This window comes from Cottoperca gobio, chromosome 3 (genome assembly GCF_900634415.1).
Source record: "Cottoperca gobio chromosome 3, fCotGob3.1, whole genome shotgun sequence".
In the NCBI taxonomy this organism is placed as follows: domain Eukaryota; kingdom Metazoa; phylum Chordata; class Actinopteri; order Perciformes; family Bovichtidae; genus Cottoperca; species Cottoperca gobio.
The window spans coordinates 10807970-10833869 of record NC_041357.1 but is presented as its reverse complement, the minus strand read 5'-3'; the positions used below and the strand labels follow the sequence as shown (position 1 = coordinate 10833869).

Below are 25900 nucleotides of genomic sequence, written 5' to 3'. Positions count from 1 at the left end.
CTACTACATTAAAATAAAAGTTGTATTTTCCCTCGGCATTAAAGTAGTGGGGTCAAGATGTTATAGTTTGAAGATATGCCTGTAATTTCACAAATAATTTGAACATCACTGTATAAAAGTGCATCTTCTAATGGGCTTTTAGTGCTCTGCCTCTTTCTCTTTGAAGGAAACAAGGCAGAAGAAGCCAGGTGAGAGATCTCAGAGGATGCAGCCGACCAAATATACAGAATATATATATATATAATATTTAAAACTAGTAGGTCAACACCACAAACAGCAGTAGCATGGATCAGACATGGCACCAATCCTTGTATTATCGGTCTATTATCAGTTCTATGTTAAAATCTCAGCTGGCTCTTTAGACCCTGAACCTCAAATTACTCTTAATGGATATGTGGGAGGCCTCGAGTATCTGCAGGAGATCGTCACACTTTTTAAAAAAAAAGGCAAACTAATCACACAGCACCACCAGGTGGCTACAAAAGCTTATAACTTGTGTTAATTCAGACACGCACGCTTCAACATTAACTTGAAAATAACTCCCCTAAGAGACTTTTTCAAAGTTAGACTCTTTCCAATCCCGCTGGTATGCATAAACCCGCAATCAGCAAATTTGGCTCTTGAGACTCACTGGTAAAGGTTTTCATCAGAACTTCATCATGAAATTGCGTGGTGCCGAGTTAACTGGCTGCTGTGTATGTTTATTTTTCCAAATTTCCTGTAGTATGAATGAAGTAGTGCATTATTTATGCTTCCTGAGTTCAAATACCACAAAGTCCCTGAAGTCATTATCTGCTGAATGAGACATGTACCGAATGACGCCACCCCCAACTACATATGAGAAGCATTATCATTAAATGATTATTGTTGTACTGATGTTACAGGCTGTGGGTTTGAGATGCAAAAAGGTCACATCTCAGGTCTCCTTTATGCTTTAATAAATAGTTGTGGTCTGTATCATTAATTAATGGTGTATTTTACTCCCTTTAGAGTATATAGTCATTCTGCACACAGCCTTGCCTTTTGTTTATTCCTGGAAACTTATTCGTGTTTCAATATGCAAGACATCCTTTTAACTACCAGGGATTTATCTCAAAGCTGCTACTAACTTCAAATGTCCCTTTATAAAAGTCTCAGTGAAGGTCCCTGCAGTCATTGTTGTGTCTTTGAAAGCAATAATTGTGTAGTTAAATTGTTGAAGTCACCATTGGACGGAGTACAAGGCGCATTATGTCTCTGATCACTCAGAGGAAGACGAGTGACACAGTAGTTCTTCCGCTGCAGCCAAGCTTTTAAATCTCTTAATAAAGAGGTTTGTGGGGTTTTTGCCATTAAATGGCTGATATTTGTTCCACAGCTCTGTTAATTGAGTAGATTTGTCTTTGTAAAACGCAGTTGTCATATTAAATTTATAGTGCAGTATGGTGAGCAACAAGCATCCGGTTTCTATTTCAGTTTGCTGTGATGTATGTTAAGAAAAGCAACGCAGTGTCACCCGCAGATAAAACTGCAGCTCTGCTGGAGTGTGGATTGGGATGTAATGAAAATGCAAACTAAATTAATTATTTTGTCCTAATTAGTCGTAATTTAACTAGAGATAAGGTATAAGTTATGTGTCATGCCTGGTAATTGGCTTTAAATTAGTTATGTTTCTAGACTCGGGATATGAGTGGTATATCGTTATATGAAGTATAATATATCTCAATTATCAAGCCTTTTTAGGATAATATGATTACGATTTCATGGTTGTTAAAGCATTGCGTCATTCATCGCAAGCTTGTCAAAGTCATGTCAGAGCAATTCCTGCCTCAACATTTGGAAATATAATAATTTCTAGTATCACATTATGAAACTGGCTTAGAGTGAAGGATGCAGACTCATGCTGTAATGTGTACGTAGGGTAGTTGGCCCTCAGAGGCCCTATATGACAAGATTATAATAAAGGTATAGTTTGATGTTTCGGGAACATGCCTATTTGCTTTCTGATGGCATGTACCTAAATGTTCAACTTTTGCTTTAATGCTAAGCTAGCTACTGTATGTGTCTGTTTAAAGATCTCATAGAGAACAAAATGTTCATCTGTGTGTTCAGACTGAAGTCGTTGCTGGTGAAGAGCCGTATAAATGAAGTCCGGTGACTGTGTGTCATTGCAGTTTTATGTGGAGTGAATCATATTTGGCTTCTGAGGATCTGCCAATAAATGTTATATGGCAGTTGGAAAGAAAGCACCACAAACAGAAACCTTGATTTTCTTTGAAAATGTTGAAATCTGAATGCATTTAATTTCTCATTGGTCTCCACAGAAAGAATGACGAAACACCCACTGTCTTAAAGCAGTTCTTTTTTGGCTTGAAGACAAAGTTCACATGAGGTTCACTGTGGGGAAGTATTCCTTGTTTCTCAAAGATCAATCAAGGCACACATGTGCGCGGACACAGTGCCAGGTCAAGTCTGTGCTTTGCTATTAGTCAGAACTGTCTTTATTTCACACAGTGAGTCAAAGGATATGAGCTAGCCTGAAAAGCTACAGCTGGAGCCCACCAGTGGTCGAAAGGAAGATGACCATGATTTGAAACAGACAAGAACTTGGAAACTTTCAGGACTCATGGACTCATGGTCTTTTTAAGATTTCCAATAAAAATCCAGATATCTGACATCAAGAAAAATGTCTAGTGAATAAATAACTCTTTTCATCTTTTGATTCATAAAACACCTTGAGGAAGGTTTTGGACGAACAGTTATACATGCCAGTTGATCCAGACTTCAGGGCGTCAGAAGATCAGGAGGGTCTGAGACAGATTTTACATAAAATGTTCAAATAACTTTATGTCATAGTATTACGAACATTACTATCTTTCTTCTGAGTTTTTGACCCTAACCAATAAGGACAAGTGTTTGGTCGTGGATGTCTTCTAAAAACATTTGTCAAAAAGATAGGTTTAGAGGCTGATCTGACAATTTACCACATCAGGATTCAATAACATCTACTATGTATCAACATATGTGACAACTCCGAAGATAAATATAATGAAATCGAATGATGCTTAAAGAATTGCCACTGGTATCATATCAAGCAAGGAGAACTTTCTTATCAGTTATCAGGCACGTCCAATTCCCAATCACAAATCATGTTAACTAATGAAGCTACGTCCAAATGAATGAACGTCAAAACAACATGACACACCATGAAACAACCTTTTTTAATCCTGCACGTCTCCAAGGGACAGTTATTAATGTGTTTTTTTGGCTTTACCGAGGAAGAGATCAAAAGTGGATCCAACATGTTAGCACATCAGGACAGAGGTTCACATGCGGCTCAAGCACGGTAGAACCACAGCAAGAAAAAGAACACATTGCATATATTACACAAATGTCCCAAGTAAAACTGAATTACCAGCCACTCTGAGATGTCTTTTGTAATGACACGGACATTGAGTGTGCAGACAAATGGATTTGTTCTTGGGCCATTATCTCAGGCTGAAAAGAAATAACTTCATTAGCGCATGGGGACATACTGTGAGCCTGGCTTGCTGGAGCAGGAGAAAATAGACACTAGAAAGGGAAAGGAAAGGAAGGAAAGTGAATAGAATAGAAAGAATAGATGTGAATAGAATACATTTGGTGGAAGTAAACAATACGCAAACAGCAGTTACCATATATTAAACGGTATTAGGATTGCAGGAATCAGAAACAGGAAATAGATGAAAAAAGCATGTGAGTGCAAACTCTAACAGAGCTCACTATGGAGACTAAGATACAACTACTAACGCCTGCCTTTCCTAGGAATCCCAGAAACACACTATATGGAAAGAAAAAACATTCAGTGTACAAATCACATGAAAGACTAACACTAAACTAACGGGATGGCCAACATTTATTACTGCTGTAGGAAGAGAGAACCTCACAGTTATGCATTAGCTCTGCCTCACCGGAGCAGAGAGACCCTTTTATATCCAAAAAATGATAGGAAAGTCAACTTTACAGATACAAAGGACATTTGGCTTTACAGACACATAGTTTGAGGCTCCCCAGACAAGGCCATGCATCTTCAGCATTGGCTGTCTCCCTGCTGTACTATCTAAATCCTGCCTGGCCCACAATATGTCTGGGAATACAATAGATTTGCTGACTAGTAGAAACAACTGATAATGAAAAAGGATAAGAATGAGTTTTGGAATTTCTCTTTGTGTTACATTTGATGGTCGGAAACAGACTCCTAAAAGTCCACCTGATGTATGATGTCACTGCCACTGTGCTATAGTCACGGGAAATATGCTGTGTCATCTTTTTTTTGTTGGCTTGAAGCAGAGTGCCAGAGGGTTTTGGGAGAGCGTTACAAAGTATGGATAACATTTGAAGCCAACTGTGACATAAGGGCTCAAAGAGAGCAAAGTAAGAAGTGCAGCCAAAAACATTTTCATAGGATATTTATAATTATGTTTAAGTGGGTAGAACTGAGTGAATGTGGCAGAATTTTCAACAGACTTTTCCCAATATACCAGCTACTCTGGGTCTTTATAATAAACTCCACCATTTAAAATCAATGGCACATTTATTTATATTTGTCACATTTCATTTCCATAATTGTAACACTTTCATTTGACATGTCATACCAAATCACTTCAAAACATGACCAGTATCAATTGTTAAAAGAAAATCTTGTTTTATGTACAGTATGCTATACATTTAATCATTATCATCATTACTTTTATAATATATGTGTCTTTTGCTCAGACACTCACACATTTTTTTTAAATGTGCCGCAATTCTGACTCCAGAGATACAATAACAATCATCTTTTGTAAAGGAAAGTCTTAATGAGCAGAGCACTGGACAAACCAAAGAAGTTGATGGAGACCAAAGTGATGTCTTACGTTGAAGGTTTATTCTTGTACAAGGAGAACAGATAATAAACGGTACAAGCGGATACAGTGATGCAGTCACATCGTATGCCACCATCAATTCTGCCGACCAGCCGCTCTCCCTCGATATTTATCCTGAACAAGGCCTTCCATCAATTGGTTACCTAAAGATGGATCACCTAGATGGCTCCTCAAATCCTAGTCAACACATTCTAAGTGAGACAGCAATAGCATCTCCTTGACCTTGCCAGTCTGAATACATTGAACCATCTTAACTCTTAATCTTGCAGCTATAGATTGTTAGAGAACAGTTGGACCTGAGAGGAGCATTCTGCAGGTTGGCATTTGACCAAGAGACTATTTGAATGTGCGCTGCCATAAGAAGGACAGTCGCCTCTCCAAATATGTACAGAGACTGAGGTTTGACCATATTAATGTAAGTGTACCCAAAATAGTTACAGGCCTTAGTCCCAAAATTACTTAATATCTTTGAGTTCAGTTTAACTGTGATGGATTAATTATGAATGAGTGACAAATCTAACAACTTTTTAAAACTGATTTCTATACTTCCTGTACAATAATTAGTAAAATCATTTATGCATCACAACAGTCAACTAATATCTATTTTTCTCAATATTGGAATAGATGGTACGAAACCGTAAGATTAATGAAAAAATGAAAGTCTGTTAGCACAGCACCTGCACTTGGACGCAAGTTATCCATTCTACAGATGAACAAAAGAAGCATCGCCAAAGCAGAAGAAAGAGGAGCCCACTCCTTCCAAGAACTAATATTTATTATATTAATTTAACATTAGACGTGCATCCAAAGGGCAAATAAATTCTTAAAAAATCCCCCAACAGTTGAGTTAAGACCTCTCTGATAAGATCAACAAACATCTCCTTGTATGTGTCACAGACACAGCTCCATCATATAATAACCGTCACTATCATTTCAGGCCTGTTATTCTGGCTGATCAGCAGTAATCCTCAGTTGGTTGACTTCCCACCACAACCCAGTCATCTGATCATCACCTGCCAGCACACCCGTCCCTCATTCCCTGTAATCAGGCACTTAGTATATATACCTGCACACAAACACTAGCCCTTTGCCCGATTGTTCAATGTAGCATTATGCCATTGTGGTTGAGCCATCTGCTCCTGTTTTGCCTGCTTTTTTTTGTCAGTTTTGATCCTGTGCCTGTTTTATCTGCCTGTGTGCTCCCATTTGGACTCCTTTGCCTTTTCTGACAGCTGACTGAACATAGACCAAGTAAAACCTACTTTTATTTCCCCTTCTCTGCCTGCTCGTTCTGCTTTTTTGATACACAACAATAAGTGGATCCATTAATGATCGTGTTCTATTATAGGATCAAGGTTTCCAATAAGGTAACACAGTTCAGTGCAGAAGTCGATCTCAGTGTGTCCCAAACGTGTAAAATAAAACCCTTTTCCGCACTCACAGAAAGCACTGCTTGAGCCATATTGCTGAATCACTTTGAGTCAAACTCAGTTTGGGAAGCAGAGATTTGCCAAACTGGGATCTAATCCCATTTTGGTCAATTTAGCCCAATGTTGGAGGCACTTTATCACAAATTAGGATGTTAAATGTTGGTATATTGTTAAATTCAAATTGCATCCAACATCCAGACTGAGGGGATCAAAACAGACACTTCAGCGGCTCACACAGCAGAGAGCTGTGAGGGAACAAAAATTGTGTTTTGCATTTCAGCTAAATTTAGAGAGATCACCAACCAACCTTTTTTACGAGACTGTCATATGTGAGTAGGTAAAGTTCTCCTTTTCAAATGATTTAATGTAAACATGCCACAAAAGACTTCAAATCAAAACAGTGACACACCCTAAACCCATGACATGACTTCATTTTCCATTTTCTTTTTTTTGTCTGACTCCACATTGAAATTCCTTCTGCAGAATAATATCACAGGACAGGCACTGTTATGCTTCACCAGGCTGCCACGCTGGTCTGACACTTTATCCCCTTTTTTGTAAGTGGAGTCTGCAATGCAGGCTTTTAATAAAAGTGAAGATGCACACATGCTGATATATTAGTGTTGGAGTATTTGTAATTGTGAAATCTTCAGAAACGTGGGAGCAACAGTGACATTGAGACAAGGACTTAGCAACAGACGTTGAATTATGTTCTTTCAATTATTGTTATTATTGAGGTTAGGTACAGGCATGCTGAGCAGTGAGGCATTTCTCCACATCATAAATCAGACTGATGTACTTTACAGACCTCGGTTTATGGAAGACTTATGTAATATAGGCATTCACTTCCTGTTTTTCTAATGTTGAAGATAGAAAAAATAGTTTATCAGAATTAGAACCGCTTTTATTGTTCGGTAGGTTTGCACTTAAGAAATTTGTCTTGGTGTTTTATTAATACATTAGAGATATAAAGCTATATTTAACAATGAGTTTACCACTTAAAACTTGTTCTGCTCTGCCCAAACTTTAATTTATGCAGGTCTCAACCCTGAATGATCGCTCTTCAGTGGAAAATTAAGTGCAAGATGCCTCGGAGGTAGGTGATGGTGTAACGTCTGCTGTTTCCACTGGAAAGATTATGCACACATTGACTGGAATTGTGAGTTTAGCAAATCAGATCGCTCTAACGTCATATATATTCTTCCCTCGGAGCATTAAAAAAAAAAACGGCTTAAGGGTACTGGAAAAAGCACTATCATTTCATTTGAATGGTATTTCTTGGATCAACATATTAAAATGTGTCTTCTACTTTTTAACATTACTGTCATACTGTTTCAATACTGGAACACAATTCATGTGTTTCAACTGTTGACAAGGATACAGAGGATCTATGATCATTATGACGATGTTGCTTGTGTGCATTATTATATATTGACTACATTATACTGAAAGCTAGAAACACCTTGCTTAGTAGTTTCCGGTGTTACCTGTTTATGGTCAACTACAATAGTCCATTGCTTTTGTTTGTTTGCTCATTTATTAATTTTTATTTTTAAAATACTTTTTTCTGTCATTTTCAGTTGTTTGTCTTTTTGCATACATTCTTTCTTTCTTTAAGTTTAATTTTAAAAAATACAGCACATTAAAAACAAAACAAAAATTAGGTCATATAAATGTTTCTAAAATGTTTCCCACCTCAATCAAACGATATTGAGGATAAGATCAAGTCGAATAGCCCACAACAAAAGTCCAAAAGAAATACTAGCCTACATACAGCCAAATCCAAATTTCTGCCACATGTTGTCAGGTATTTAAAATGTAAACGTTTTATAAAAGTACTGGATTATAACTACAGGACTGTTGTTTTGGATTGGGTTTCAAGTTTTATATATGTGGTCACTTGTGTATTTCTCAATAGCCTACTCTCTAAGTAACTTTTCTAACCATCCAAGCCAACTTGTCACGGTAATGTGAATTAGCACTGGTTTCAGTGGGGCTTTAACAGCTTGGCTGCTGCTGGTAGCCTGCTCCAGACTGAATGCAGCCTTTTTAAGTGACGGAGAGCCTGTAATTTGAGAGTAGCAGCGAGGTATTATTAGCCAAAAACCCAAGCGGGGCACTTGAGACATCCAGATGTTGCGTTTGAGGCACCAAGTGAAGTCGGGAGCAGGCTACAACTGTTTCCACGCTGAAACAAACTTTCATACATTGCTTTTCCTGTTCACCAGCAGTGATGGAAGCTGGCAGCCTCGATTAAAGGAGGAGAAGTGAGCCTGATAAAACATTTTCACGCCACTTTTATTTGTTTGGACAAAAAGGATATTGATGAGGTCGTGAAAGCTACAACAAAGCCTCAATTTAACTGCGCAGTTTGGACGTTTAAACCTGGTTGAAATGTGTGTGTTTCAACGCCGGGTTGGAGTTAAATAGTCCATCAGGCTGACACTGTCGCTGAAATATCATTTAAAGCTCTTAATATTATCTATTTCTGAGTGTGTTTGGGACAAGTGGGCATCATGGTTTTTGTTCACTTGCTCCTGTGTGCCGGCGTGTTATCAATGCCGCTGTGTGGAGGCTTTTTCACTGGACCGTTACAACCGGAGATGTCTAACGGCACTTTTCATCATTATTTCGTGCCGGACGGAGACTACGAGGACAACGACGACCCGGAGAAATGCCAAGTGCTTTTCAAAATGACCGACGAGCGAAAGTGTGGTCTCGACGAGGACCAGGACTCCGTCATACGGGATGATTTCACCATCATCAAGAGGCAGATTGAGGACTCGGCCAGGGTCCTGGAAGGGGTCGGGAAAAGCATCTCGTACGACCTGGACGGAGAGGACAGCTACGGGAAGTACTTGAGGAGGGAGACGGCTCAGATAAGCGAGGCGTTTACAAACTCGGAGAAATCTCTGCTGGAGCTGGAGGTAAAATTCAAGCAGAGCCAGGAGAGTGAGCTGAAGGAGGAGCACCGGCTCAACGACGACTTTCTGAACATGATAGTGCACACACGGGACGTCCTGAAGGACACGGTGGACATTTCTCTGGGACTAAAGGACAAGCACGAGCTCCTGTCTCTGATCATCCGCAGCCACGGCACGAGGCTGAGCAGACTGAAGAACGAATACATGAAGTTCTGAGAAAAAGTAGTTCCTACAGTTCATTGCATTACTATTTTTGTGTGACGCAGGAGTGAAAACACGAGCAATCATATCAGGGATAACAACCAAGCTTAAAGGGCCAGTTCACCTGAATTACAAAAACAAAACATATTTTCTCATTTAACTCTAGAGCAGTTGTTCCCAACTTGGTTTACTCCAAGGGATCAACACATAGGCTATATATATATTTAGGTCACAAGATGGTTAATGGGATAGAAAAAAAGGCACACTGCCTCACTTTAAAGGGTCACAGACAAAATAGTTTGGGATCGACTGCTCTAGAGGTAGACTATGTAGCAATGCAGACAGTGTTGGTTGAAATTGTCCAGGTTATATATGGATTACCAAATGGGCAAAGAAGGCAACTGCCCCAAGGCCCCAGACACACAGAGGCCCCAAAAGCCGTCCCATATTTACTGTGTGTCAGTTGTGTTTTGGTAATTTAAAAAATACAATGCAATGTTGCACATTTACACTACTAAAGAAGAATGTCAACTATGATTGGTTCTGCAATATTACCTGATCTCATGGCCCTGTTTTGTAGAGGCGCCATGATACCCTAATTATTTCTGTTTATATTGTGATATTTCCTAAATAAAGTTTTGCTTCAAAAAATTAAAATGTAACATTGTGAGAGAAACAGTGTTACAATATGCATTCATGGCAGAAATCTCTTTGAGGGATAGGCTTGTATATAAAAAGAAAACTGGGTATATAAACCAAAACTATCTCCATTGCTAGGAACCGCTAGTGTTAAGTAAGAACATGTAACATAAAACATTTCTAAAGGACTGTATTGTATCTCACACCGAAAATCTTACTTAAAAAAAGGCAATGTGGAGCGGGCAATATGGACATTACCCTCTTTCACAGTATAAGGCATTTATATAAAAATATTGCGATAGATTTTCTAGACAAAGCCAATTGAGAAATTGTTAAAGGATAAAATAACCAGAAAGGAATTAATGTTTTTGGCTGACCCAACAAACTAATTACCTAACAAATCAGTAATTTATCATACTGATGCAAAAGATCAATGATTTCCAATGCACCCAGAGTATTAAAGAGCTACCAAGGTATAAACAGAAAGTCAAAATCTCTAGACAAAAATATATATCATCTGACTGTGTAAATTGTCATATTGCTCACTCCTAGAGACCATTGCAATGTTCATTAGAAACCATAATAACACACAATAGTAGTTCAAATTACAGTAATATTTTCCAAAAAATAATGTATGGCCTTAATGTTAGTTGAACATTATCCGTCCACCTCTTTTCTTGGTATATAGTCATTTATGGTAAGTGCATTGAATTGATCTGTAAACAGTCACGTTTGTGCGTATGTATGTAAGTGTGGGTGTATGTGTATGTGTAAAACAATGGCTTTGAAAATGAGTCAGCCAATCAAAAAAAGTGAGAATGGGAACTACCGGTATCAGCTTTCAAAACACCAGTACTGTAGTCAGATGAAGGTTTTTTTGAGACTCATTCTGTCCTCTGTGACAAAAAAAAACTTGAGTGAGGGGTGAGTTTTGGAGAGATTGTGTTCATATTCTCTAGTAAATGATATGCGTTTTGTTTTTTTTACCCAAAAGTTAAAGATAAATGAGTTTTGGATAACTCTTCACATAGCAGTAAAGCAGGGGTGGACCTCATGTACTGTAGTAGCCTGGTTAAAGGCTTCAAACATGAGCGGCCGTTATTGTTGCTCTTCTCTGACACTCCAGATGAATGTTTCTCAGAATGTCGAAGAATGTTTACATATGGACACCTACGTTTTGCTTTATAGGCTAGCAGACTTTGCACAATTCTTTAACTGTTCCTGTGCTAAAGGTTGTGACATGGTTGAAAATGCCTTTACTGTGCTGTTCTGCACAGGCAGTATAATCCTGGAAAATGTACAGTGTATTATTAGAAGTAAGTCAATACTGTGAGTGCTATCTTTATTACAAAACGCCTTAATGTGTATTCATTGTTTATATAAAGTTTTGAAATAGAGCTGCATATAGATATACCTTTTTTAAGATATGTGGTGAGATGTAATACATTAATAAATAAGACTGCAGGCAGCACTCGTGGACTTCAATGTTAAACACTAATCTGTGTGACAATATTCTGAACGGATTATGTTGTGTTTTCTTAAATAAAGAGTTTGTGTTTGAAGTTAAGTGTTTTTGCTAGAGCATGTTTTTTATGGGAGAAATTGTCATTTGTTTAAGCTATTCCTTAGAAAACATGATGATGGACTTGGATTGAAACATTCATCCTTTCCACTATTATTGGTCTTTTCTAGCTAATGATGTAAAAGTGAGATTAAACCATTCCTTAGTTTAAGGTTACAGTAACTTACTTACTGACTGAAATTGCAGCAACATATTACATAAAAACACATATACAGCCTGAGATAAAAAGAAAAAAATGTAAAAAAAAACAAAAAACAACAACCAGCCAATCACATCACATCACAATTACCATGTTAAGAGCTACAGATATTCAAAGCATACATCTCAAGAACATAGACACTTTAGTACATAAATTAAACACAACCAATCATGTCTCACTTTACATGTTTACAAGCCTCCATGAGTTGCACATTGATAATTTCAACTGACAGAGGGGCAAATTAGTGTTTGTGATGATTGTGCTTACACAAGGGGACCATGTACCTCCTTCAGAATTCATTAGCACAAACTGAGAGTTCAACACTTGAGAGGGATCAAATAAAATCCTGTTGGCCTGCTGAGTTGTAGACCGCTCAAAGATGTCTTGGGAGTGCCGTCTTAATCAGACAGAGTATTTGAGCCTTAAACTTGACCTTCTCCATATCAGCTGGTAATATCACAATGTAAAATAGAGATAAACAAAGGTTAACCTTCTGATTCATCACCAGGCCTTGGCATGTAGTTTACATGATCAGATAAGGGATTGGACATTTTATTTGGATAACAATCCCTAAGGAGGTCCCTATGTAAAATCCCCTTAATGTGGCAGTAGCACTATAACGACTGGGACTGTATAATCCAGTAGGATTGCCATGTGCACCGTAATTACAAAGCTCCCCTCAATGTTTTCTTTACAAGGTTTTAAGGTCTGCTGTAAATTATACACACAACCCTCCTATGAGTGCTTTGAAGGAAGGAAGAAGCTGCTTGTTGGTATTTATTAGGAACAGAGATGTAAGGAAGTTGTGTTGATGCTGTTTTGAGTGCGGCGGTGAACCTTACAAACAACAAGTCGTGAATAACGTTGAGAAAACACTTTGAGGCTTTGAGTCAAAATGTCACGAGTATCCACAACTCCATACTGTATTGAAAAGTGCCAACTGGTGTAAACTATGTAACATTTGTAAGTGCAGTGTGATACTTTGAGCCCACTGATAACAGTCATGATGAGGCAATATAAAGGACAAGTAAAATACACTTCACCAAAACCTTTAGCCTACATTGTATTGTATGGTCATCTTCCTGGAACCTGCCAAGGACGTAGAAAGTATTTACCTGAAAGAGGTATGACTGAACACAGAAACAAATCTTTCATTACTTACATTATTTTCATTATTGATCAATGTGTCGATTAGTTTCTTGATTAGTTAATCAATGGCAGAAAACAATGAAAAATTCCTAATACAATTTTGGGGAGGGTCACGACTCGAAAAGGCTGAGAACCACTGATATATTGGATGAGCATGACATTTTATTGCGTTTATGTCATATTTGAGTTATGTAATCTCTTGAGTTTCTGACTCTTAAATAGCGTTCACGTCAACATCCAAGCCGTAATTATGACTGTGGAAGTCGGACTTTTCTGGAAACTCAGAGATATCCGAGTTGCTGCATAATAATACCTGAAAAACAAGCCTACCTGAATGATTCATGTAATACAAAATCCGTTTGTACGATGTAATTCTACCCAAATTGAATGGATGTTGTGTCATATTGGTAATGCTCAGTACTTTTGCCAATCTGTAGGGTAAACACTTTATCTCTATTGCTTATTAAAACACACCCGTGTTTGCTCAGGACTCCATTATCAGTTGGGACTGAAAAGTTGAGCAACGATGTTTATTATGTCATCCAGTACGCTACAGCTCCCGCTCAACCTTTCACCTACTTTCTCTCTCACTGACAGCGGCCGGCATTTGTGTTGACGGGGCGACGCTCGTGGTGCTGAGGAACGGTCGTCAAAATATCACAGGTATTACAGGTTTGTTACTGGCAAATACAACTGTTTTTAATGGCACTTTAATACATAAAACTGAAAGGAAGCCGGAAAAGAACCCAGCTTTGAGACAAGGTCTGTTAGCTTTAAAACTGAAAGTGGGACGTAAGCAGGAACAGCCAGGGGGTGAGTTTATGTTCACCAGCTAGCTAACAACCAGGCTAGCTGCTTCTTCAAAGTGAAAGGCTTCTTCCTATTCTTATTATGACTCGACCGTAGGCCTGGTGGCACACTACCGGCGAGACATGTATTTATCAGTTAAGCTGTTGTTGCCCTCAATGTAAGTGAACCACTCGACGGTTAGCTTTGGTTCGCACACTCTTTCTGTTTGTTTACAATGGAGAGATGTTGTTTGTGCTAATCAAACTCAAATGCACCTGCTGGTAGGGATGTCACAGCTGATATATACAGCAAGGCTGAAACTCTTCCCTATCTTCACAATTCCAAACAAAATACTTCAGCGGAAAGATGTTTTATACATTTGCCTTTTATTTCTGCGCTGATACATAGCACCCAATACAGTACAGGATGTACTCTCCTAGTTCTTTCATTACTAATGTGCAAGAGAGGATAAAAGAAAGCCTTTCCAAGGGCATATCCGCAAACAGCCACAATGAGTTTGAAATGTAAGCCAGTGAGTCAACTGAGGATACAAATCACGTACTGCATCTCCATGAATGATTGTAGATTTATTCAAGGTAATAATTTCACTCTACACTAGCTGGTTATAGGTTAACAGCGTAGTTTATGATCATAGTTTTACCAATCCAACTAATCTTTGCAGTGATTCCTTGCAGTGAAAATGTGATGCCCTCAATTCTTTCAGGCCGTTACCAAGGCTGCATTACCAACCAGACAAAGTTGGCAACAGGCCCTAGGGCTCCAGACTCTCAGCGACTCTAGATTCACTGTGTGTCAATTGGTTTCTGGTTGAATCAAGAATTGCAAATGTGTTTGGGAAAATACAGCATCAAGGTATTATATCCCCTGAAGGAATTTAAGGTGTTTCCTGCATTATTAACCACAGAATCCAAGTCGCACTTTTAATCCTCTGTTAATGTTGTATTTAAATTGTACATTTGTATTGCATCAATTCATAGCAATTTAACCAACAAATAATTTGGGTGCAAGGTATCTAGGCGAAATATAACTACGCTGTGTATATTCTGCTGTGTGCACTGCACATGGGTGTTTGAGGGCTATCCATTGCTCTCCGAGTGAGCAAGGACCTGAGGAAAAGAAACTAGGAGTGGGAAGCAGAAAAATAGAAACTATGAGAAGTAACTTAATAGAACTGTTAGGAAACAAGTTATCCACCATGCCCTGTGCTCCGCTGAGTAAGCAGTAGCAAAGATTGTGGTCCTTTTTCCAAATCGGGAGAAAAAGAGGTACAAATGCAGAAAACCACATAGTAGTGTTCTGTCATCTTTTAAACAACAGCCACACATGGACAATTGGTTTCAAGAGGTTTAGCATATGCAGATATTAATTTCATTCTGAAAAACAAATGAAGCTCTGTGTGCTTACAGTATGAAATATAATCTGACAAATATAAGAGAGAGGGCATTGTTCAGAATGAATTCAACCACATTGTCACACAGAATTGGATCCATACACTCATTAGTACAAAACACAAGCTGAACATGAGTGTTTATACACAACAATCAACCATCTTGGCAAACAATTAGATTAAGTCGAAGCGTTGGGCAGATGGGCATTTTTTACAATGTATTATGCACAAAACAAATATGAAGAAATGAGTAAGAATCTACAACACACACACACACACACACACACACACACACACACACACACACACACACACACACACACACACACACACACACACACACACACACACACACACACCTCCGAGGAGAAGAATGGAATAAAAATTGGTTTGACGGAGAGATGATTACTGAATAAGACTGATACGAACCATAGACTCACTTGGACACCAAACACAAATGACTCATACACCACATTGAATGGAGGGCTGTGTGTAACCGTGTGGGACCGGCGTGAAAATATCCAAAGCTACGGTATGTGCAGAGCCAAACCTAAACCGGAGTGATATCGAGCCTTGACGTAAGAAACACACGCATAGATGATTGAAAACCAATTCACATCAAAGCAGAGGTGTGTCTCAATTTGGACCCACAGTTCAAAAGCATTAAAAACATGGCTGCATATCAATGTCGTCCATCATTGGTGATTCTTCCTGATGTCACAGAGGAGCAATGCGACTCAATGCCATGGCCTCCGGTGCAGGAGGATGCATCTGTATTCCTCATCTAGCCTGCATCTCTCTGTTTTGGTTTTATTTATTAGCATACTGTGCACACTCATGCTGTCACCACAGCAACCATTGCAGAAAATGGACACAAGCCTTCACAAATAGCAGAAAGCTTTAAAGATTAACAATCTGATTTTGCTGCCTTCTGAACGTGTAGAGTAACATCCACAGATGTGTTGGGAGAGAGTGTTGGTATTCATCGTTATTTATTTGAAACAGACTAGTCTTACCTGGTAGCATTAAAGGAATAGTTTGAAATACTTTTTGATTTCTTACTAAGAGTTAAATGAGAAGATCAATACCCCTCTCATGTACAGGCATTAGGTATGGAGCTGCACCCAGGAGTAAAACAGATAGACAGCATACCATCTTCTAAAGCTCACTGATTATCTTGCTTTTTTAATCTATACACAAAAGGAAGTATTGCACCACAAGTCACATTGTTTTGCCAGTAAAATTGAGCAATAGTTCATTCATTTGAATATGTTGGCACTTCTTACTCTCCCTCATGTCAGCACAGACAGACATTTGCACATTTTGTTGAAAGGTGAAACGTTATGTGAAAAATGGAAACGAAAACACAATCTCCACATCCACACAGTCTTCTGAAGTCCAACGTTTGCACGGGGGCTCCAACAGTTCAACAATTGCCTCAGCAGGGCAATGTGGTTTTACCACGTCTCTTTCAGCAGTGTGGACCCCCTCCACATGTTTGAAAAACTCTGTACACAGACAATTCATTTCCAGCACAAAAGTCCAATAACAGTGCTCCAGATCAATAATTCTGTTCCCCAGAGCACACTCCTCCAAATTCCCCGTCATTACCACAGGGCACACAGTGCACACTGTGCGAGGAAGTGAGCCGAATGAAATTCAACTAGTACTCCTCAACCTCCTGAACCATACATGTTTGTTTTACCTCAGAGAATGGTTATTTCCATGTTCAGTGTATTTTTTACTCGCTCTACTCTGACAGGGATTGTACCCGACTGTGTCCTTCTCACTTCAGGTGGTGACCTCACAAAGCAGTGTTACCATTTAGCTTTTATGGGCTATGTTCAGCCATGCTGTAGGGTCAGCAAGCCAACACGTGCTGAACTGTGAGCCTGGCTTCTGGAGTTGGCTGTTATTCTTATTCTGTGCACAGTTTTTGAATTTCATTTACTGTAAAAACACCAATAGTGTTCTTCTTGACATTGGAAACTGCAGTTGTAAAAGCAGTCTTACCAAAAGGGCTGATTCAATATCTACATGGCTGATGAGGAAAGTGGGAGCAAGTGTGAAGGAGGGAAAGTTCGAGGACATCTGGTGCTTGGATAGTGGATGGAAAATGTCAATGATGGGGCCTTGGGAATAGGGAATGTGGTAGGAGAGGAGGGACGGACACATTTGAGTATCTACACTTTCTATGACAACTTGGCAAACTTCATCTGCTCATGAAGATTACGTGATATGATTGAACGAACCAGAACAGCCATTAATTGGACCTATTGTGTCGAGATTGTTGTCATGAATAATACAGCTTGTCTGAACCCTTGCTTTTAATATTTGCTCCCAAGGAACACCGTGTTGATGATATGATTGTGACACGTTAACCCTTTCATCTTGTAGTTTGTAAATGAGCAATGCTTCTTGGAAGTCTCTAAAACTGGGTGCCGATGTTAAAAAGGCTCAGTTTTAGGTAAAGGTATATCTGGTCCACACTTAATGTTAAAAGTAATATATGATTTGTATTTATGTATTATTATTATTAATAACATAATAGTTTTTAGGGTTAGGGAATCTTGAATAATTGCTTCTTAAATCATTTTAATGTTATCGCTTGTTATTGTAATAATTTGGTCTTCACACAAAATAATAACCCAGGGCAATGCAGATATCACTGAGGACGTGTGAAAACGATGCCCCTGCTGACTGATAATAAGTAACATTTTGAATTCAGGTACCAAATCTGTCTGACTACTGAACTGAAATAGACCAAAGGAAACCATGGCAATAATAACTGCTAGTCCTCCTTTTTATATTTGGCATTCACACATTTGCTACAATACAGGATTTACTGTTGGCAAAGAAAAGGAATCATTGTCTGGATAGTATTGGTGGACGGAGGGCACGAGTCGAGTAAGCGCTGAAGGTACTGAATGAAACCATGGCTGCCCTTTAATAAGGCTTACGCTTTTATTGCCGCGGTGCAGGGGTCTCCAGCATACAATTAAAAAAGAAGACTTATTAGCCTCTGGAAAAGGTCACAGATGGTGGGAGTATGTGTGAAGAGCTTTACCTTAACAGTAACACTTCTGACTAGTTAATTTCTACCTGAGAGAGTGCACTTGCAGCTTGCATTGCTAATTGAGGTGCCTGCCTGAATTACAACCAAGAACTAAATTGAGATGTGATTTAGTAAAACTAAAGAAAGGATTTTATGGACTGCTCACATTTATCTTCTCCTTTGATTAATTGTTTCTTCAGGGCTTACTGCCTCTTTACAGCTTGAGGAGATGGTTTAAAAATTGCTCTGACCCCAGATCAGAATCTTTAAGAGAAATGGATTTACACCAGGTGTGAGTCGAGCTACTAATAAAACACTGCAGCTACTAAAACACTTTTATTAGAGCTGTTTATTCTGAGTATACACACGTTTTATTCTGCCATTCAAACACAGCATAATGGAGTTGTTGAGTGCCCCTTGAAACTCTTCCACATGGTTACTTATTTTTGCGCGCATGCTTTCCACATGCTGTAAGCAATTTGTGTGGTAGTTGGCAGGAGAGCCGAACCAGTGCGGTAATCTTTGGATCATGCTGCTACATGAATGGTGGCGGAGGCTCTGTTAGTACCCTGACTGTCTGCCTGGGTGCCAGGCCGCAGGAATGAGTCCATCCTCGCCACTGTCTGCCTATGACCAACACCATTAATGCCCACATTGTACTCGACTGAGACAGACATTTCTACTGCAGGAAAGACTCCCCTTTCCCTAATATTATTATGGTTTCATTTTATTTTTGAGGAACCAATTTGCAGGTCAGGGAGAATGTGCTTCACATTGCTTTGCAATATAATTTGAGCCAGTTAACCGTAGGTACACTAAGCACAGATCCCCTTAGATTCTGTTTCCACCCCAGTAGAGCTCTCTCAAGGCATGACACATGCAGTTTACAATAACAAAGGATTTACATTCAAAATTCAAAAACAACTGGTCCTTGATCTCAGACAGAAGTCCACCAAGCACTGCAGGCTTCGCTTTTCTAGCCGACGACATCATTTTGTTCTGTTTGGCTGCTTACAGCCTACTTGGACAAGACAGTGGTAAGATTTATCATTTTATTATTTGTGTTTCTAAAAAGTATGTTTCACTTTTAATGATACAAGAAAAAATTATTTTTAATTGAGGACTAACTCAATATGTTTGGCAAACGTAACACTGTTTTTGTTAGCGTTGGCTTAAGTGTTAAGTGCAGCTAAATTAAACTAAAAACCTGGCTGGGACATACTGCACAGTGGATGTGATGGTTATGAATGGGGCTGTGTAACCCTACAAACCAATGTAGTTAGTTAATGATGTGTCCCTTGGAAGTAATGCTAAAGATCACAGCTTATTTTAGAGCAGATAAACACACTATCTAATCCATTCCTTTTATCCCTCTTTCTCTTTTGGAAAGGCTAAAAAAAACACCAAGATCCAAGCTCTTTAAATATTAAGTATCACATTTACTACCGCTCTATGCACACCTCTCCAACATGAGTGGAAATCCAAGCTTCACAGACTTGCTAAGCTTTGATTGAACAATCACTTCTTGCAGGGTTTAGCAAATGGTCAAAGAAGCATTGACTACTTTTCCATTTTATAGTTACATAAGATCTGTGTGGAAAAAGCTGCCCTTGAACAGCTGTGACCATACAGTACTACAGTTCTCAGGACTAAGTTCCATCTGGACATTTGACTATTAAATGTTAAACACTGACTTTAACATCTGTGTTGCAGCTCCCAAATTTTCTCAGAGCACACTTCAAAAATACCCACATCTTAATAAACACATTTTTATTGAACGGTCAGTGAGTAATTTTCATTTTAAGCTTCGTACTTCATTCTTCATGTTGTTTTAAGTAATTCGCATGTTATGGTTTGCTTTATTGATATTGTGTTTTTCTGGTTTTGGTCGTGTAATTTGTTTTTGTTTTTACATTTCTGTTTTATTTAGGGAGGTAATTTCCAAGAACCCAAGCAGAAATACCTTTTAAATCGTAGTTGTAAAGACTCCTTTTAATGGCATACTGCACAGCTAAATACTGTGTACTATGATTTCCATAAGTAACCATACAAATGAGTATATGAGTTACATATTGTAGTTTTTGTGTCATGAAACACTGCTTTCCCAATTATTTTCTTCCACAATGAAGAGGCGCTCAATACGCAACTCTTTCCATTTCTCACCAAACACCGGATGACTCCAGATCCTCAAAGGAAATAGACCCGTTGAGACTTTTCCTGGACACATTAGGATGTAGATAGGCATGTTAAAAAGACTTTTATGGAGAATGATCTAATCATCGGGCAAATATTCCTCGAAGTGAACATTGAGGTAATGTAGTGAAAGATCAAAGATTATGGCGAGGTTAGCCGGTGGCCTTTTTGTTCCACATCACTGTAAATCTACAAAATCTACAAAATCTACAATAGCCTAAATCCTGTCGGACTTCTCCCTGTGAAATACTAATGTGGGCTCAAACTCGAAACATATCACAAATAGGGAAAGTGTTGCTGGAGGCAAGGGACAGATTTCCCCTGATACCCAAAGCAGTATATTTAACTGGGAACACACTGAACCACATAGTAGTAGTATTATTATTATAATATATATTATAATATAGTATTATTTGAATAAAGATAGTAAAGTACTAACTCTTTTTTACCCATCCTGGCTGGAGTAGTCTGAAAGGTGTTGTATTTTTTGTATGAGGTCTCTTATTTTCTTTGCGGTGTACGGTTTATACGTGTATTTTTTGGCATAATGTATGAAAATAATTAAATATACAAATGGCGGCCTTCTCCTGAAATGTCAGTGTATTATTGTATACTGCGTGTGTGATTTTGTTTCACTACACACTCGGAGCACACATATTCGGAGCTTGTGGTCACATGATTTGATATCACACCTGTGATTTGTTCTCATAACTGACAGGCGAGTGCGGAGAGGCATATGTGAAAAGCTGCTTGCAGAAAAATGCGTAAATAAATTTAATTGACTTTTTAGTTTGTCCAGAGCTGAGGTTTTTGGCTGTGTGGCAAGCCCCTTAGTCATTTCAGCCTGAAACTTGCTTTGGATCACTGGAAGTCGCTCTGACAGTGATTGCATTTGGCACAGTGCCTTCTGTCCACATTTGCATGTGCACCAACCCCACCAATTCCAGATAGAAACAGAATATTGCATCAACATTTTCCTTTTTGCAAACCAATCAAAGGTGACAGGACCTTTCAAAAAGCAGTGTCAGGTATGTGTAGGCGAGATTAACAGTCCCATCTCATGAGGAAACACACTGCACACTGACAAGAAATGTGCAAATGAATTGCTTTCTACAAAACAAAAAGCAGAGCAGTCAAGAAATACAATATGATTTTTCCATACTTATTTTCCAGATTATTTACAGCAAATAAAAACTTGATCATTATGCTTAAACATTTTTTTTTTAGAAACCAGACAGTGACGTCTAGGAAAACCGTGAACAATCTCCCAGATTACATCAAGGATCTCATTCAAGTGAAGCATTTCCAGCACAGATTGGACACACTGAGCGTCCAAGAAATGTCGAAACAACAATGGAACTAAATCCAATCAATTCCTTTGTGCATCTTTCAAGATATTTTATCATATGTCTGGTAATTCTTGTGTGTGATGATTCATTTCTGTGCCTGTTTGTGTGTGAGTCTGGATTTTAGGGTGGCAGACGTTTCAGCTCATGACTGGATGGTGATGTCATCTCTGTGGAAGGCTTCAGCTTTTTTGTGCTTTTACACCAATTAACTTCCTTTTTGTATATTCAGTTTCAGCTAGCAAAGTTATTATTAATATTCACAGCACTGCACAACAAGGTCAATACATAATTTGTCAATTAAAAATACTAAGAAAGTGGAAAGTTGCCTATGCAAGCACCTTTATTTGGCAACAAATGTATTAAAAAAAAGTTATCAGCAATAGCTGCCAAAAGTATTACTTACTTCTTCTTTTTTTCTTCAGGTCATTTATAGTATCACAAATACTTTATTCGTTGCTCGGGATTCTGATTAAGTACCTCTGAGTATTTCAAATATTTTTCAGCAGCCAGAAAGTTTTCAAGAGCTGAAGGATTTAGGCAGTTTTCCCTCAGCACAGTCACACTGCAATTATCCTGTTCCACTTTATGTCAAATTTGTTTTATTGGGTCACTGGAGTAAACTGCACACCTGGAGTCATTTAGAGAATCGTAACATGTCACGAAGCATGAAGTGAGGCTGCTGCACAAACTGCTCTTCAAAGAAGGATCTCTGACCTCTGTCATACAGTATTTATAACATTGTCTTGTCCTTGGAGTCGTCCCAAACATTAACAAACAGAATCTATGAAGAGTGGTTTGTATTTCTTGACAATAACTGTTAGAATACCAGAGAGCTTCTTAAAGTATAACAGTGGGATTGTTTTAAACACAGAACTTTCTTCCCCTAGTTTAACTGTATCTGTGTGTGTATCTGTGTGTGTGTGTGTGTGTGTGTGTGTGTGTCTGTGTCTGTGTCTGTGTGTGTGTGTGTGAACGTGGGTTATATGAAGGCACTGACCAATCATCTTAAATCACCTTACTGTTATGAAAACAAGGATTATTATGTAGCTATTAGAGATATTGCCCTGATCAAGGTAGTAGTATGTAACCTGACCTCAACTATAAATATATATACGCATATACTTTATATAGATATATACTTTATCTTTCTTTATCTAGTCTGTCTGTTCATATAACTATTCTGTCGCAGTAGTTTGTTATTCATGTCCTCAACACTGTTATTTTCCACTGCTAATGATTTACAATTGAACCGTCATTGTTACATCCAGGTCTTGGATCTGTGCAATTTTAACCCACACTTGTTAAACCATTATTTTCAAATACTTTACTTATTGTTGTTATTTTGTAACTGTTGTCTCTGATGTTAAATTGGTTGAAATCAGTTTTGTGCTAACCAAGCTAGTAGTTATATTAGCTGTCTGATGCTAATGCGTTGCTAATTCAACATTCTATGTAACTGTGAATTTACTGTTTATGTTTCTCTCTCTAGTTTTACTCTTGCACTATGCATATGTTTTCTAGATGAATTGCTGTGTTGTACTTGCTACGAGGACTTCTGTCACTAGTGATACACTGTTTGTTCCTGGCATGAGGAACAATGTAACTACCAGAGTTAGTCTTTACCTTTTGCTTACTGTGCCAATTTCATTTCTATAATACAACCACCCCGATGCTCTGAAAAAGCCCTCTCTGCCTCAATCTGCTGAGTCCATTTCTGTTTTCTGTTATTTTTTCCAATCTTTTTACTAAAGTAGATGTTTGCTTATTTTCTTTAAAGTGCCTTTTGGTGCTTAAAATCACATTTATAATTAATACGTAACCTTGATATTAGCTTTTTTTGATTTCTCACGTCTATCATTGAAATCTCTTGTTCTCACAGTTGCATCCAATAAAAGCTGTGCAGCTACACACATAGCAAGGGCAGAGGAACTACATTTGTCAAGGGAATATTTGTAAATGCAAAATTTATTTGATGTATTGGCTGCTTCAGTACAGTCACTTTTCAGAAAGCTGCTATATTTTATTCATACAAAAAGTCCTCTGTGGTATTTCAGTCCTGCTACTTTGCAATTCTTGGCTGTACATCATAATTCTGTCTTTTTCGGTTTCTAGTTGTCGTGTTGCAACTTTGCCGTTTTTGCATACTGTAATTCTGCTTACCTACATTGTAATTGGACTTCTGCTACACCTGTGTGCCCTGGAAGAAACATCCCATCTCTGCTGTACTACTTAAAGGTTTGTCCTATGTTTACCCACAATAATGTTTTCTGTCAGGTTTCTGATCCATAACCATGCCATTGTGCTATTGAAAATGTCAGTGTGTCATTATCAAGCATCTACAGTCGATGATCACAGGTGAAGGTGTTGGTTGATGCTGACATCTAGTGGTGCAAGATGCATCAGCACCCTTTTATCACTGAAGGAGGGGGAAACAATAGAAATAAATAAATAAGTACACACAATAGACACACAGGGTATACAAATAAATGTTACACTGTGATACACTGCGTTTTCCTTTTCTCCTTGAACTGCCAATTCACTCTCCTGTAACACAGGTGGCCAAAAGTTGCCTCACACAGAGGCACCTCTCAAAAGATTCAGCCTCCTTCATCATACATCAAAATCTATTTGACGTTTGTGTGCCTTTGAAACATTTCATGAATAACAGAGTGTATAAATGTATTTTCCACAATGACGGATTAATAAAGTACTTATTAAATGAAATTAAACAATCTTAGCCACTTTTGTATTTCCAGTAAACTACATTTTGTGTATGTTCTTTTATGTTTTCTACTGATGAGAGAAAACAAATCATGTTCACACAGATTCAACTATGAGGGGAAATATTAAATATGTGAATTTATGGTTCCAAATAGATTATATTTAAATTGAACACGCACACACACCGAACAGTTTGGTAAAATAATCAAAAATACTATTAAGAAATATTTTTGCTTACTGATTTCCTAGAAATGACATTTTCCGTGATGCTTTTATTCAATATTCAGAAAGCATCACATGATCACACTGGAAGGTTTGAATAACGAGTGAGCAGAACATGTAAGGTAAATATATATGAGGTGCTATCTGAAATAAAGCCTGTAGACTTGATCCTCAAAAGATACATTCTTTCCCTTCGTCACATGTTAATCATTTGAAAGCCGATTGTTTCTGTAATACATTGCCATATCCTGATATTACTGCCTTTATTATGTCACATCAAAACCATGAAAGTGACAGAAACCACTTTCAGTTATTTGCTTTTGAAAGTCATCAGATGGCTTTTGGATGGTGACAACTCAATTACTTTGAAAGTATCTTTTAAACGTCCTGGACGTACTTTTGATAATTTCTCTTTTTGAATTATGGTTCAAAAAGTGTTTGCGTCATTTTATGTCAGTCAGAAAAAAGAATCTCCAGATATATTGAATGGAGACTTTAAAAGCGCTGGTTGGCAAAATAATTCAAAACCATTATGTTGCCTCTTTGAACCCAAAAAAAGAAAAGGATAAACAACCATTACAAAATAATAGAGACGTTTTTAGCCGCTGTCACTGTCAGCCAGACATGACTTATGATGCAGCTATCAAACTAAAGGCGTGTCTCACTTGTAAGACAGTGTTAGCAGACAAATATGTCGGAATTTTTAGTCATCACTCTGGAATTTTGTGACGCTGTACATGTAGATACTCTTCAGTTGTTAAAGGGAACATGTGACATGTGACATCTTTGTTTGTCACACAAGTCAGCTTCCTCATGACACATAAACAGCCACAAATGAGAAGGAAATCAGGGTTTACATGTCCATATAAACTTTAAGTGTAAACCTCTTTGGTAACTCAGCTGTCTTTACACAGATGTCAACATTTTCTTTTATATAAACAATGGATCAACGTCAAAAGGGTTGTGAAAAACCCAGAGGATTATCACCCAACTCTGAGGCTCTATGAAGCTTTTCAACCTTATTTAGCTCCTTGTTGAAGTTTAACCGCGCATTCACTGTATGGTTTAGTCTGATCCCCTAACTAACCATGTTCTCAGCTGCAGCAGGCAGCTGTTTCAGCACATAAACTGTATGCTACGCTACCTGCTCTGCACC

The 25900-nt window shown here is 38.2% G+C and overlaps 1 protein-coding gene across 1 annotated transcript; it reads left to right on the top strand.

Annotated features, from left to right (window-relative positions):
• The first annotated feature begins 8414 nt into the window (after positions 1 to 8414).
• Positions 8415 to 11638, top strand: fibinb (fin bud initiation factor b). Its single transcript, XM_029454527.1, has one exon. It carries the CDS (start codon positions 8830 to 8832, stop codon positions 9451 to 9453), a length of 624 nt encoding a protein of 207 aa, XP_029310387.1. The 5' UTR covers positions 8415 to 8829; the 3' UTR covers positions 9454 to 11638.
• Positions 11639 to 25900: the final 14262 nt, after the last annotated feature.